This window comes from Actinia tenebrosa, unplaced genomic scaffold (genome assembly GCF_029948245.1).
Source record: "Actinia tenebrosa isolate PJP-AT-01 unplaced genomic scaffold, QUT_ActTen_1.0 PGA_scaffold4__44_contigs__length_22323623, whole genome shotgun sequence".
Classification (NCBI taxonomy): Eukaryota; Metazoa; Cnidaria; class Anthozoa; order Actiniaria; family Actiniidae; genus Actinia; species Actinia tenebrosa.
In genome coordinates, this window is record NW_028292581.1 from 15,380,757 (window position 1) to 15,396,884 (window position 16,128).

Here is a 16,128-nt window from a genome sequence, read left to right on the forward strand (position 1 = left end):
AAACTATATTACTTGAAAGGTTCAAGTGAAAACTTTAAATAGACCGTTTTCTTAAGGTTGCGTGCGCATCCAACTGGATGGGCCACAAAAATGAAAAACGCAAATTCAGTAATATTGAGAAGACAGTTTTATATTTAAAGAGGAGAATAATCAATTTAATGAATTCTTATCGAAAAAACAACAACATAGGAATGTATGATAATACTCATTATAAGCTCCTGTTCTGGTGTTGTGACCCGATAATTCCTTGAATCTGGATGAATTCCTTAAATCTTGAGAAAATGGTCTATTAAATGAAAATAAATGTTTACTTACTCGGAACTTCTTCATATGACAGCGAAGACCAAGATCATAGAATCCAAATCCATAGACACTGTTGAAGTGACAAACCCTGTTGCGAATATCACATAGTCCCTTGGACTGAATACCATCAAGCTTAGGTGGTTTGGTCTTGGAAATACTGCAGTCAGATGCAGTCCACTTGCCTCTACATTTGCACTTATTTCGAACACATCGACCTCTGCCAGAACATTGGTTGGGACAGAAAGAATCGACGATCTTAGTGTTGGGGACAACTTTTCCGTTCTTGTCTTTTTTGTAGTTTTTGGGGTCACGCAACATCTTGTCCTTACACTCATCCATTAGACTAGACAACGAAGATCTGGCCATGCTAAGCTTACCGGTAATCTGACGACAACAAAGAAATATTATTGGACTCTAACTTTTTGAGCAGTTGGTTTTCCTTGATTATCATTTCTTTTGAAATGAGAAACTATCATGACAAAGGTAAGGGGTGCCCTTTAAAACATTGAATTTAATTTTTACCATTATTATTCAAATCAAACTAAATCCAGTAACTACTGTATATATTTATGTTATAAGTTGGTCCGTTAGCTCAGTCGGCAGAGCGTGGTGCTAATAACGCTAAGGTCATGGGTTCGAGCCCCATATGGACCAGATATACTTTACATTTTTGCACTAAACTTCATGTTTTTTTTAGTAATGAGGGAAGCAAATCTGTCCAAATGTGCGCGCCACACTATTGCCCCACAATTTGCAGAATGGAGGCTGTTTGTACAGTCTTCCAATCAGTTCAATTTCAAAACAAATCGCTAATAAGGACACTAAAAATCACGCTTGCGTTGCAAGCTGTAAAACGAATTTTGTACGTATTATTTTAGGCGTAAAAACATGGAATTTTTTGCATTAAGTAGTAGTTTTCTCCTTTCTGAGTAAACAACGAAGGCAATGAGAAAAATATTTATTAAACTTAGAACGCAGCATTCTCGCACCAAAATCCACGTGTTAATACTCTACCATTTGTGAAAAACACAGCCAAAACTTTGAATTTCAAAGACTATGAATCACTTGGCAAATCGAAGTAAATGAAGGAACTTAGGGCTAGTTACTTTACAACGATTGGTCCGTTAGCTCAGTCGGAAGAGCGTGGTGCTAATAACGCTAAGGTCATGGGTTCGAGCCCCATACGGACCAGATACATCTTTCATTTTTGTAAAACTTCGTGTTTCTTTTAATAATGGAAGCAAATTGGTTCAAAAACTAAAGTGTATTAAGTTGTGAGTTGGTCCGTTAGCTCAGACGGCAGAGCCTGGTGCTAATAACGCTAAGGTCATGGGTTCGAGCACCATACGGACCAGATTAAATTTGAATTTTATGTTCTTCATAAGATGCTTTTCTTTTAGTAATATGTAAGCAAATTTGTGCAAATTCTCGCGCAACCCTATTACATTACATTTTGCACAGACTTTTGCACAGCGAATGCTGTAAGCAACTATAAATCTTCTTTGTTGCACCAATTAGCGGCGATTACAGAATACAAAATGAAATGATGGAAATTAACTAAAACTTGTCGTTAGTCCATATTTAATTACTTCAGGATCAGTGGCTTGTTTACAAGTGGCTTGTCAACAAGGAAGGGTTATTAGTCAGTCTGAACATGAGTAAAGGACCGGGTGGAAGCAAAATCTATTTTCTGAGTTTATTTTCATTAGATTTGGCACATATGAAATTTGAAGACTAAACTGCGTCTCAACTTTAAACCAGATTATGCATCAAAGAGCTTTGCAAATAGATGACCGAGTAAATGACTCAGTTTATCTCTAAATCTTTGACGGCAGTAAATAGCTGGTCCGTTAGCTCAGTCGGCAGAGCGTGGTGCTAATAACGCTAAGGTCATGGGTTCGAGCCCCATACGGACCAGATACATTTTACATTTTTGTATAACTTCGTGTTTCTTTTAGTAATGGAAGCAAATTGGTTCAAAAACTAAAGTGTATTAAGTTGTGAGTTGGTCCGTTAGCTCAGTCGGCAGAGCATGGTGCTAATAACGCTAAGGTCATGGGTTCGAGCCCCATACGGACCAGATAGATTTTACATTTTTGTATAAACTTCATGTGTTTCTTATAGTAATAAGGAATTTGCGCGCCTATTACTTTACGATTTTCAGATCGGATGTCGTATGTACAATCTTCCAAAAAATGAAACTTCCACTGAAACTTTCAACTTTCAATATTATGGATCTCTTTGCAAATGAAAGCAAATGACCGACGTTAGGGCTATAGTTATTAGAACATCAGTTGGTCCCTTAAGCTCAGTCGGCAGGGCGTGGTGATAATAACGCTAACCAAGGTTATGGATTTGAGCCCCATATGGACCATATCATTTTGGATAAAATATTTCTCGTTATAATACCAGCACCAAACATTGCTATTGGTAGACGAAGTTTAATTTGTGCAAATTGTACGAGAAAAAAATCGCTTAAACTTAGAACGCATTATTCTCGCATCAAAAGCTACCATTTGTGGCAATCTTTTCAGATTATTTTTTGGGGGGCTTTATCAAAAAAAAAAAAAAAATTTATCTGGAGCATCAAAGGAAATAAGCGGTCCTACGGATACCAAATTAAATCAGTTGGTCAGTTAGCTGCAATTCGACGCAATGAGTTAATTAAGTTAATGAAAATCAATAAAGGAAGACATCAAAATCAATAAATAGGCAGTTTGCATGATGGCGTCATTTTACTACCACTATCAAAATGATTTGCAAATTATTTTCTTTTTTATTCAAATTTTTCTCATGTCAATAGTAAGACAATTAGTGCCAATAAAGTGAACAATTAAGACAATTAGTGCCAATAAAGTGAGCAATTAAGACAATTAGTGCTAATAAACTGAACAAAAGATATTGTGTAAAGCAGTCTGGTACTGGTAGTAAATGACGCTATTATGAAAGTGACCTATTTAGTTCATTAAACTACTCAAACCTTAATATCCGTGACGCATTCGTGCAAGGATTTTCTCTTCGTAAAGTTGATGTATTTACTACACGTCTTTGCTATGCCTCGAAGTATCTTCTTACAATGGTTAACTGCCTTTGCTTTGGTGATTCCAGTTTTTGTTGGCCATGTCGGGGTAACATAATTAACCTTTGGTGGTTTGTAGACATAGTTAATAGAATCTGGATCGTAGTCTTTATTATCTCTGTTTCCTGGTTTCTTTGGGTGTGGTGGTACGACAATTGGCGTTACAGTCTGTCCTCCCTTTTCAAGTTCAGGAGCGGGGCGAATGTCACAGGAATTGATTCTTTTTCCATTGTGCCTGACACAAGTGCATGCTGGTACTGGACCGGTAATCTTTGGAATACGAGGTGGAAGACTTTCGAACAAAGTGGTTCCTGGTCTTAGCCTGTTATTAGAATATAATATCTACATTAACAACAACAACAACATCTTATTTGGTGTATCAGTTGATGAGAGCACAGTCATTTCGAAATAGCTTTAGAAACTAGTCGAGCTAAATGTCTGGGCCATGCGGAGTAAATTACAAGAAAAAGTAATCAGTTCAGTATTTTCATGGACAGGTACAAGTCAGATACAGACGAACCAGACACATGTACAGACATACAGTACAAACACTGAGCACAAAATGAAATGGGTGGAAGCTGAATTTTCAAAATTAATAGTATTCTGTAATATTTTGTGTTCTCATCATCTGCATGGAGACAGAGTAAAATCATTAAGAATATTTGGAAAGAATAGAAGATTTAAGGTGATGCTTAAATGAAGTACGACTTTTAGATTTAAGATCCGCTTCGATGGAATTCCGAATTTTTTGAAGCGTAGTTTTATAGCTTTAAGTCACCATAAGCATATTAAGGATCTTAAACGATTACGAAGCGGGAAACGGGAAAAGGAAACATCATCCGTGTCTGAACAACAAAAGCATGGATGCGTAACAATAACATTGTTGGTAAGCACCACCCTTATACAACAAGGACAATTTAGTCGAAAACGAACAACAAAAGGGATATTTCGTAGCAATGACGACAATACATCGATCATCGATCCCGCAATTCATTGTTCTACTTCCCTAGTTACTGTTGCTACGTCGAACAAGCTAAAATGTGTTTTTGATAAACAGCAATGAACAGACATCAATTGCTGAAAATTGTAAATATCTGTCTTAGAAGTCAATGCATCGTAAAGGTTTGTTAAGAAAAATATCGATAATTACATAATTAAAGGTGTGTTAAAAAAATATCGATAATTACTGAAAATATATTTTGAAGTCGAGTTTGTTGGTCGGACATTCTGTATTCCGTTGAGAAATTAAATTACCCATTGTTTGTGTGCATTTTCAGGCATAGCCGGGATCACTCTATCAAGAGTCAATTATGGAACAAAATAAAGCTATTCACAGTATCTTTTGAAGAGACTAGACTTACTTGTATCTATTGGCAAATGCATAAACACTCTTGCCTTGAAGGTCATCCCTCGGATTTCCATTATTGTTTCCACAAAGACCAACAACTGACTTGTAATCCTCTCCAGGTACTGAGATGTAGACATTCATGTAACCGGTGTTTGTTTGGATGTTCAATGAAACCCCAGATTTTAATGTAACCTAGACAAATTCACGATTCATTAGTATTTTTTAGCTAAAAAAATAGGAATCGAGGGTTGGTGTGTGACGGAAAGAGAGAGGACATTTTTTCTTTACCGAAAAACAGCTGTCAGAAGGGTAGCTGTGTTTGGGGTGTGACGGACAGACGGATGTAAATCTTTCCTTGGGCGACAACTAAGCTGTCAGAATGCCTTACTGATTCATGGTTTGGGATTTGATCAAAGAAAGGGGGAGAATCAAATCGTTTGAGATATTTAAAAGCACTCGAAATATAGGAGTGAGGCAACACGGGATAATTCAGCTCACAGTCCGATTATAGAACACATGATCACGGCTCTTAAAGGCGGCACATTGACAAGCACACCTTAAAGCGTAATTTAACAACAGATTTGTCACCAGTCTCTTTTGTTATAACAATCAACATGGCCGCGGTCTTTTTATTATTATTATTATTATTTTTGGGAATGTTTGAAAACAAGACAAATCCTGAAACATTTTGTGAGGAAATTTGAAGGATAAAGTTAATAAAGTAGCTATGGCTATAAGAAATACACACCTTATATCTCGTGCGCTGCCCACCACCAAAGCTTTTTATCTTAATTCGATTACCAAGAGGTTTCTTTGATTTCTGTACGACTCGAGGAACTGTTCTTCTCCATTGTCCGTTACACATATCAATTGTCACAACGTCATCATTCTCACGTATAGCCACACCACAGTTACAGACAACTCTCCAGCAAGGCCAGATACGAGTTTGAACCTGTTACATAACAAGCAATTATTAGAGAAGAGCTAAGTCGAGTTTGTCAGCATTGGTATTGTACATCTTTCTAAGTCGCTCACCTCGAAATGTCTTTTCGTGCTCTTGACAAAGGTGTAAGTACCAGGATTCCTAAGAATGTCGTAATATCTGCACGAATACAACAAAAGATTAGATTAACGTGTTGTTTAATAAACTATTAACAGATATTAACTATTAGTCGAATCTAACTAGTGGTCTATCAGCAATGCTGCGTTCTAATTGGATGAGCTACTACTATAAGTTATTTTATTTATTTATTATTTATTTATTTATTTAGCTTCGCCATTCAAACACTCACATCACACATGAACCCACTCACACACACACACGAGAATAATTACATACATACATACATAATGGCTGGGAAACCACTACAGCGTGTGCCAATTACAGTGGACCCTCACATATTAACATTAATTTTTTTAAATGTTCGTTTGAAACAGTTATTTTCCCCCTTTTTTATTTTTTTCTTGATGATCCTTGATTATCCTTGATGATCCTTATTATTGACAGAAAGGTTAATAGCAGCATGATGGGGCGCTCTGCAATCCTCGGGCAGTGTTACATTTTATACAGATGGTTTTCCATGTCCGAGGATCTTCCTGGTCATAGACGAGGTGCAGAGCGCGACGATAGTAGTCTACAAGTCTATCCTACTAGTTGTAAAACGTGCCTGCTCTACACCAAAACATTAAATTTCACTTTAGGTCAAAAGTCATATGAATCTATATATTTGACCGACGAGTTGGATTTGATCTCGCCCTCATGGTCTATGAGTTAATAGCCCATTCGCCTTTCGGCCTCATGGGATACTGACTAAGGACTAATTGCTAAATTGACAAAGTAGCTAATTTATGTACTTCTTTCTTCAAAACACCTCGTTTTAAGAAGTCTTTTATAATCCAAAATGCCCAGAGATTCGACATGTAATAATTCTATTTATACTATATTTCTATTCATAGTCATTACACTTTCTTGTCGTTTCTTTTCTATCATTGTATTAAACGATTTATCTACAGCAAAAAAATCGTATTTAAGCTACAAAAACAAAGTTATTGTTTAGGATTAGTTCACATACAGACGTAGAGCATGCGCATACTGTTTTCAAAAATACTAAGTCCTTAGATTTTATTGATTAGGTTTCCAGCACTTTAACAATCAGTTACTTTATGAAATATGTTTGAAATGAGGATTTCATTCGGTAGAATGAGGAATGTGATGGTAACTAGATCTTTACAATTACTTACTTTCCATCAAAGGTTCTGTAGTGAGGATCGCCAGTTGCCTGACACTTTCTGTAGCCACCTTGGCGACCGGGAGGTATGTACATTATCTGCACAAAATATCACCTCATTAGAAAATGTTTTTTGTTATTTATCATAAATTAGAAAAGAAGCGAAAGGAAGGAAGGAAGGAAAAAAGAAAGAACCAAAGAAAGTAGGAAAGAAGGAATAAAACGAAAAAAACCCAAACAAATAAAGACGAAAATGAAATAAAATGACAAAGAAAAATGATGAGACGATGAGGAAAAAACGGGGGAAATAAAGAAAAGGAAAAGATTTTAAAATGGACGGGAAGGAAGGAAGGTGGGAAGGTGAGTAATTTCGACCTTCTGCCTCTTGCAGCAACGCTTGCGTTCTCTAGACTAGTTATTCGTGTAGCTTTGCAGCCTACTCATAGCAATACTCTACCGCTACAATTTGTAGCAAAAGCTTAAGTACCTTTACAGCTGGCAATTTGTAGCCAACCCAGAATCTACTTCCACCTGGTCGTGATTTGATACCATCAAACTTAAGCAGCATAGTCTTTTTCCCAGATTGCACAAATGTCTTGACAGCCTTAACGTTCAAGGTAAATTTCCTGCGTGAACGCTCTGATATTCTTACGACACATTTGTCAGTGATATATTGATCATGGCTGCGGATGTTTGCCGTGATAGAACATCCCAGCGAGCGACCGTAGCACGTGATCGGAACGAAGCCTGTGATGCGCACGGGTTTCCATGGTGTTTTCTCTGAGATGATGATTTTCTTTGGATGTACCTGGTGAAAAGTTTTAACAAATAAATGACATTATGAAAAGTTGTATAACAATCATTACAAACATGCATCAAGGATTTTCCATTTAAGGATTCTAGGAGGTGGGCACCCAACCTCAGCAAAGCTGCAGTGAGCTATATATTAGCAAGTGGGGTCACATGCACCCCTGTGTAGGGGTAGTGTCACGTGATCTCGACTGTCGCCCACCAAAACTGGGGATAGCCGCAATTGCAATTGATTTGCCTGATGGCGTTATTTTACAGTTCCCACTACCAAAATGCCTTTCGCGAATTTTCTTTCTTATTCTTTATATTTCTTATAAGACCATTGGTGCAAAATATCTAAACAAAAGAAATCTTGCGAAGGATTTTGGTACTTGTAGTTAATGACGTCATAATGCAAATCTCCTATTACTTAGATCATAAGAATTACCTTCAAACCAAAGAAGACCTTGTTGCTGTCATCATAGCTGCTCCATTCTTTCACACCAACGAATCGGCTCTTTACACGACAAGAAACCTATTTGTGAATGCAAGTGCCGTTTAGCGTATGTCATAAGTATTATTCTATATACTAGTAGGGTTTTGGTGCATGTATATCAAGGTGTTTCCATGACACTGTCTGGAAGTCTTTGAATCTCAGTTGTAGTCAAACACTGATCACCATGTGCCGCCAACCAGAAAGAAACATCCTATAAGCAAGTTCGTAGTTTAAGAATCGTTTCCAATGCGCTTGCGATTTTAACTTTCTTTTGTTCTTAATTATTCAAAAGAAGGTGAGAAATTCGCGATAAAATCGCCTGCGCACTGGAAGCGATTCTTAAACTACAATCTAGCTTATTGAGAAAGTGTGATTCAGCTGATGGATTTTCCGCAAGAGACATGAAATAACGTCAAGTACAACGTCGCAATTTTGACCCACATGGCGACCACGAAACCAGTTTATTCATGTAGTTATGAGTGGAAGAAAACTCACCTTTGTTCCTGCTCTGAATCCGTAAGTGTTTTCGATAAGGTCCGCATGGTGTCCATTGACACGTACTGTCCTTGTGACGCGGTTGTTGACAACGAACTGAACCATTGACACAACTCGTCTGCGCTTCTGATTCCTTATCCTAAACTGACAGCGCGCTATAACCTTGACTATTCCTTGTTTTCGCCTGGTCGTTGGTGTTAAGGTCGGACGGGATACGCTTGGTGCATCTATGGTACAATAAGAATGTATGAATATGTGCATCATCCATGAATAGAGTATATGTTTGTCTACGAATTAATTAGTTAAGGGTGTTACTCAAACCAATAGCCTTTTCAGCAATATTTTAACTATTTCGTCGTTGATTTTACGATCGAACTGGATACGCGATACGCTGAGTGCGTCTATGGTAAAATAATATATGTAATTTATCACTTTTAACAGGGCATGGTAATTAGATTTTAGATCAAACGAGATACGCTGAGTGCGTCTATAGTTTGCAAATCCACAAATTCGTCAACTTTTTTTATAAGAATCAGTTTAAATCAAAAAGCAAATGGTGGTCATTGATCAGTAGGAAAATATATCCTCTTTCACAACATAAGGGGGGGATTTAAAAATGATTATGTCTTACTTGAATAACAGCCGTAAACCTCAACTCTCATCGATATGTGTCTATGCCATGAACGCGGGTTGAACCTAATATATCGTGCGACAACAGACGGGTTGACTGGGTTATCCACAATGCTATAGTAGTTGGTGTTAGCTTTGAACAACTGAAAAAGTAATTGCGGAAATATTTAATGTATGGAGGGAGAGACAGAGAGATGACATTATTTCGACCTACACACAAAAACGCAAATTTCATAAACATAGTCAAAACGACAGCATCATGTTCTTGCGGTGCATGTTACATCATAGCCAGCATGTTGGTTGATGATAACAAAGCATTCCTCATTAGTTTTTCTTCTTATATATTAAAACAACATGGCGGCTGGGATTTTGATTCATATGGTTGCACTCCAAGAATAACCAGTTTGTCCTTTAAAAAATGCATAGGAAAACTGACAGCTCATTTTGCATAAAAAGATAAGATGCGTCCCGCGCAGGTATCTTACGTACACATTAATAGTTCCATATAGGATGAACTATCAGTACTTCTTTGGGATCAAATGAATAGATCTACCTCATCTATCCCTTTGTTTTATTGCTTTTATCTGTCTCGGCAACTGCAACTGGTTTACTATTTATTGACCAGTTTCTCTATTTATTTTTATTGATTTCATCTTTCATCCTTTATTTATCTTATTAACGTACCTTAACTCGTTTACCCTCTCGGACGTATTTGAAGGATCTACCGTTGTTGCTGTACTGAAGGTAAAATGATTTGACCCACTGGGAGACTTTATAGCGTCCTTTAGTGGCCACTTTAGTGACCTTTGTTGCGCGACCAAGATCAACTTGCAGCCATTGGTTGTAGTTATTATGACGTGCAATCCATGTGCCCTTATACCTTGATAATAAAGAGCAATATTCATAATTAACGAAAATGAATGAAGTAATTACTTAATAGAAAGTCCAGTCTTTGTCTTTTTCTTTTTTTTACAAATAAATCTTAGTTTGAGCTGAGTAGTGTTTATCATCACGGATTTTAGGCTCCACGGTGGAAGAAAAGCCCAACAGGTTTTGCAGCCCACTTGAAAAGGCTACCTACACATCAAGTTGCAATTTAGAAATGGGTGCGCAATGGAACAAATTCGTAGCCCTGCTCAGTGTCTTAGTTTTAACCACGTGAATCAATTGGTTGAATCACACGAAAGCAATGAAACACCATTAAAATCCTACAACATGTCGCATATTGTGCACCTGCTGTAAGTCAATGATGTATATTTGGCACTCTAACGAAAATCATCTTAAGATAAATATATAGGATCATGATAATTTATTAGAAAATGTTTTCATGGGATTAAAATAGGTTGCATTTATTTATCAAGTATAATGGGATTTGTTTATCAAGTATAGAGAGAAAGTACGTAACTGCATAAAAAAAGGTTAAATGCAATAGGAAAAATTCTAATTTTTACACCAATAAAAGCACAACTTACCCTCCTCCGGCTGGTGGAGCTAAACGACCATACTGTGCTGTATATTTTCTACTCCAGTGAGAGGATGCTCTCATGTTACTGTCAGGGATCTGCTTGTTACCAACACCCATTGCTTTGTAGCACACCACTCTCATCTCTAGAATATCAATAGAAAAACGTAAGAACGAACCATGAAAAACACAGACAAATACCCTAACACAACGATAAGCCCGTTTTAGTTGAGCATGATGCTTTTTTCCGACCACTTGTCATTATCCTCAGCAAGTTCCTTCGTTTATTGGCCTTTCAAAGGTTGCGCGAAAATCGATCATTAGTAGAGGGCGCGCTGAATCATGAGACTTTTAGAGGACGCCATTTTTTCAATATGGTGAAAAGCTTAACAAACTCTCTTGCCAAACAAACCAAAAATTCCAATTAAATGTGACTCGGTTCGATCGATTTGAATACTAAAACCTGTAAAACGAAAAAGACAAGTGGCGTCCCCTAAAACAGCTTCGTGATTCAGCGCGCGTGCTTCTTGTTACACGTCTTCCGCTAAACCGGCCTCGGAAAGGCCAGCAGGTATTATTTTTTATTCCTTTAAAATAAAATAATTGAATGTGGAATTGAGAATTATTTATTTGATTGAAAATTGTCTAGTTAGTTGTCGAGACTTTTGTCTTTTCATAAAAAGCGGTGACAAAGTTTTGCTAAACTTATTTTTCCCATCATTTTAAGTGTAACAATGACTAAGTAATCCATCACTTACTTGGGCTGCATCCATACAACTCGAATCTCATGGAGATGTGTGAGTGCCATGACTTGGGGTAGATTCGAACGTAACGTGCTTTCATCCTTGGACTCAAACGGTTGTTAACAACTGTTTGTCTGTCATAATTTGCTGTAAAACGCTGGAATTAAAATAACATCAATTAAAAATTTGGTTTTAGAGACACTAAAACGACATGTCAAATCATAAAGGATATTGAATTATGGCGTGAATGCCGGGATAAACCAGAAGCAGGAATTTGGAGGAAACCCCAATAAATATCACTCTTCAGGAGAGTAAAATAGTTTTCCTTCATTTTTAGAAATAAACATGCGTTTAACTACATTTTTTCAAGTGTATTTGAGACTGAAAATACAGGCTTTGCACCATCACGTGATGGCAGCCATGACAGGAGGCAGGAAGAGTTGAATCTGGTCTAATCTTTACATGAAAAAAATTCAGTTTACTAGAGAGGAAAAGACTCACATGATGGTGCAAAGCCTCTATACTAAATAGATAGTAGTGGTTTGGGGATATTTGAGAAATTTCACCAACTGCTTGGTTTGTGTGTTGTAGAGTCAGTCTCATAAATTCTTACCGCAAGTCCTCAATTCATTATAACCTTTATAATTTGCAAGAAACATATAGAAATAAAATAAAAATATCCCTTTTGTTCTACTAACCTTTGTTCTTCCTCTAACAGCATACATCCTGAATCGTCTTCCATCAAAACTTGACCCAAGCTCAAAACTCTTGACCCACTGATTGGCATCATATCGGCCCTGGGTAGCAATTACTGTGATGGTAGTCACCTCCTTCAATCTTATTTGCAGCCATTGTTTGGCATTGTTATAACGTGAAGACCAGGCACCTGTACCGCCAACGTTTCGGTGGTTGAGACGAGCACGTTGAGGACCGTGCTTGGCGTCCCATTTGCTTGATGACGTAAGGTAGGAATCAGGGATACGTCTGTCTTGTAAACCAACCGGAACACCACATTTTTCTGAAAATTAAAAATTACATATTACAACACGTTTTTGAAGCTAAAAAATGGGATAGCTATTAGTCATACATGTGGGGGTCTCTGGTTTGATTCCTGCAAATACAACTAATGGATAGAGTTTGCTTGATTTGCTCTCATTCTTACCATGACAAATTTTTTCAGGTTCTCTTCCGTTCTCAAGAATCAACATGTGAGTTGATTGTTGTGAGTATTGAACATAGCAAGAGGTCCATAAAACACTAACTTAACCTCGGAAACTTGGCCCAATTTTAACATCTTTATATGCATGACAAACTAGATATAATCTTTGCTAACTTAGGTATCAGTAACACCATCCAAGCGATATCTTAATCTCGGAAAATTGGCCCACTTTAAATATCTGTCCACGACAAACTATATGCAATTTTTCCTAACTTTGGTCCCAGTAGCACCATATCAGTGTTGTTTGTATCGCTGAACTACGAAGAATCACGTTCGGTATTAAAACAGCAAATAGGTGCTTGGAATTTCCACTAAGGAATGATCTCTTACCTAACTTGCATCCATACAGTTCAACTCTCATAGCAATGTAGCTGTGCCATCCCCATGGATAGACACGAACAAAGCGGCCACGGATGGCTGGGATAAGAGAATGGAACCTGATGGTGTTGCTATCGCGATTGGCATAGAATAGCTAGGCAACAAACATAGAGTAAAAAACTGTCAATTCTCATAAACCAAATAACAAACAAAGCAAAGAAAAAAAATCCTATAATCTTGTTATATTTGAATTATTCAAATTATGTTTTTGTTAAGAAAGAATTGTTTTTACTTCCTACCTTATCAACGGAGTTGTGCGTATATCTTGTAAAATGCACGCCATCTACACTGCTACTCAGATAGTATCGAGTGACCCATTGTCTTGCATCTTGGCGGCCTTGAGTTGCAATACGAATGATCTTTGACAAGCGACCCGTATCGATCTAAAACCAATAACATGGCTGTTAACTGCATTCATTCAGAAAAGAATCAACTGTAGTGCGTAGTGTAGTAAGTTTCCCGAAAATATGTTTCATAGAGGTGGGGCCAAATAGAAATTGATTTGAAATTAATAGAAATTGAACGTTGATTGAATTTAATTATTAAAAAAAAAAAAAAAAAAAAAAAAAAAAAGGAAAAGAAAGAAGAAAATAAAATGAAAATAAAATGCTAACTAAATGGGAGCAAAGCTTTCACTGACAAAAGAAAACCAGCAATAAATAAATAAATAAGAATATTAAATAAATAAAATAAAATAAAAATGGCCACACCACTGACCTGTAACCACTCATTGTAAGTTTGTCGCTGTGGTATCCAGGCACCATATTTACGTCCCATTTTCCTCAGGTTCAATCTCGCAAGATATGGAGCTAATCCAGTCATAAGCTGACTAGAAGCTGTAATAGCTCCGTTTGGTATACCACCATTCTGCATGCCCAGCTTACGATTACACAAATGACCTGTATTCAATATAAATAAAAAAAATATTAATAATTATTGAAATGTTATCTTTTTTATATATCATAATTTGACCTTATTGTACGTAAGGCAGACCAAAAATCTGGGCGCAGATATAAATGAAAAATTTTGCTACTAAGCTGTTTTGGGGCAGCATGTAATGTCCCAGCCACCATGTTGGATAACCATTTTGTATATCATCCAACATGGCGGCCATTTCGGTCATTAATTCTCTTGAGAGATTTTGCGCCCAAGAACAAACATTAACTTACCAGCGCTGCATCCGTAAAGTTCGACTCTCATGGAGATATAACCTTGCCAAGATGTTGGTCGGAAACGTACGTATCGAGTTGAGATTGGACGAAGATTTTGGTAGACAATTGTGGATCGGTCATAGTTGGCTTGGAAGACCTTGAACAAAGATAAATAAATATTTGAGTCTCGTCCTCTTGATACATCCCTTCATGAAATTTTCTTTTGATCTATAGTATTATAGCTCATCAAGTTCAATTTATTCTAAGGACATGCTGATGAGACAAACAGGTTTAAAGGGTTAATTTATGCCCAAGGGAAGGAACCAAAATTTGATTTACAATGGGAAATACATTTTTTCAAAAGTGAAATCGCCTACAGAGCTAACTTTCAGAGTTAACTTTTGACTATGAGGAAACACATGAATAACTCAAATACTTCCATTTATCTAAAACAAACACTTTCATTCTCATTTAATTTCACGTGGCCTGAAATGTAAAAACACTATGGATTTGGTCTATAGAGGGTTTGCACTTCACGTGACGGCAGCCACGTTAGATGGTAGGAACAATACAATCGTTTTAATTAAGAAAGAATTGAATAAGGAGAGCAAAACTTTTTCTCTGATTATCCTGCCATCTAACCCAAGCTGTAATATGGGCTGGGCACATGATGGAGCAAGGCCTATATTACACTGTACATGCACTCCCTTATATATTTAAACAAGGGTTAGCTCGATCCTACCTTCACGCGACTGCCTTCCTTGTAGTTCCTTAGATAGTCGATCGTAGAACCATATTGCAGGGTAAACGCTCTGACCCAGTAGTTAGATCGGTAATTTCCTTGAGTTGCTAGTTTAATGATTCTTGCCCTGTTGCCAACATCAACTTGAAGCCATTGTTTCCTTTAGACAAACAAACAAACAAATAAACATTAAAAAATATTTAGGATTTCCTTATTTCATTTCCACAAACCCTTTTAGATATCATTATACGTAAAGGTGAATTTTAGTGCTGAAGAAAACCAAAGTCATATGTAAATTCAAACGTTGAGTTTTCTTACTGCTATTTCGTAAAAGAATGCAGGTTTTGTTGCATGTGAAATGTTGCATTTATCAAGCCCAAAATGCATTATTGGCATTGGTAAGGCGATCAGCGAAAGGTCACAACAATATTTAAATTTTTACTAAAGTTTGTGTTAACCTTTTTTTTTTTTTTGCTTATTATCTTCTGTGCTGAGATCTTTTACACGTGAATGTAATATATTTAAAGCTTGGCATTCAAGATGCAAGATGCAAGATGCAAGATGCAAGATGCAAGATGCAAGATGCAACATTGAACATTTAACATGCAACATGAAACATGCAACATACAACATACAACCAAATTTTAAATAACCTGTTTTAATATAGATGTGTACACTTATTTGAAAAGAGGTTGTCGGAGAGAATGAACGAACGTCGTACGGCGCTTGCACGACCGAAAGGAACTGTAGGTCTTTAACATCTTTATAAACCTCTTGGGTGGCAGAAACAAATGTTCACATTTGGTGAATCCTAATAATAAAACATTATTATTATTGGATTAGGTCCAATACATACGTATTGCGGTGCTTAGCGATCCAGGTATAACTGCGCATGTTCAGACGAGCCTTGTGAGATGAGTACGTGTAACTGAGCCTCGAAGAAGCAGAGAAGGAGACGTCAGGGAGACGATAGTCTTCTGCACCAAGAGCCACGTCGCATCGAGCTGTTGTAAAAAACATAGTAGAGATTTATCAACTTGATCGATAGCAGGATTATGTGCAACT

The 16,128-nt window shown here is 37.0% G+C and overlaps 1 protein-coding gene and 5 non-coding genes across 6 annotated transcripts in view; 5 read left to right on the forward strand and 1 right to left on the reverse strand.

Annotated features, from left to right (window-relative positions):
• LOC116296299 (uncharacterized) overlaps positions 1-16,128 on the reverse strand; it is a 104,335-nt gene that overhangs the window by 29,709 nt on the left and 58,498 nt on the right. Inside the window, 20 exon segments of the mRNA XM_089036821.1 lie at positions 316-687; positions 3,284-3,704; positions 4,744-4,922; positions 5,479-5,682; positions 5,766-5,832; positions 6,972-7,057; positions 7,446-7,766; positions 8,196-8,282; positions 8,739-8,965; positions 9,370-9,511; positions 10,053-10,248; positions 10,841-10,976; positions 11,589-11,730; positions 12,272-12,591; positions 13,123-13,264; positions 13,410-13,553; positions 13,888-14,069; positions 14,340-14,478; positions 15,064-15,223; positions 15,920-16,067. Of these exon segments, the coding sequence (XP_088892947.1) occupies positions 316-687; positions 3,284-3,704; positions 4,744-4,922; positions 5,479-5,682; positions 5,766-5,832; positions 6,972-7,057; positions 7,446-7,766; positions 8,196-8,282; positions 8,739-8,965; positions 9,370-9,511; positions 10,053-10,248; positions 10,841-10,976; positions 11,589-11,730; positions 12,272-12,591; positions 13,123-13,264; positions 13,410-13,553; positions 13,888-14,069; positions 14,340-14,478; positions 15,064-15,223; positions 15,920-16,067 (3,815 nt within the window).
• Trnai-aau (transfer RNA isoleucine (anticodon AAU)) lies at positions 885-957 on the forward strand. Its single transcript has one exon. It is a non-coding gene; the product is annotated as a tRNA-Ile (tRNA).
• Positions 1,422-1,494, forward strand: Trnai-aau (transfer RNA isoleucine (anticodon AAU)). The gene has a single exon. It is a non-coding gene; the product is annotated as a tRNA-Ile (tRNA).
• Positions 1,585-1,657, forward strand: Trnai-aau (transfer RNA isoleucine (anticodon AAU)). The gene has a single exon. It is a non-coding gene; the product is annotated as a tRNA-Ile (tRNA).
• Trnai-aau (transfer RNA isoleucine (anticodon AAU)) lies at positions 2,148-2,220 on the forward strand. Its single transcript has one exon. It is a non-coding gene; the product is annotated as a tRNA-Ile (tRNA).
• Trnai-aau (transfer RNA isoleucine (anticodon AAU)) lies at positions 2,311-2,383 on the forward strand. Its single transcript has one exon. It is a non-coding gene; the product is annotated as a tRNA-Ile (tRNA).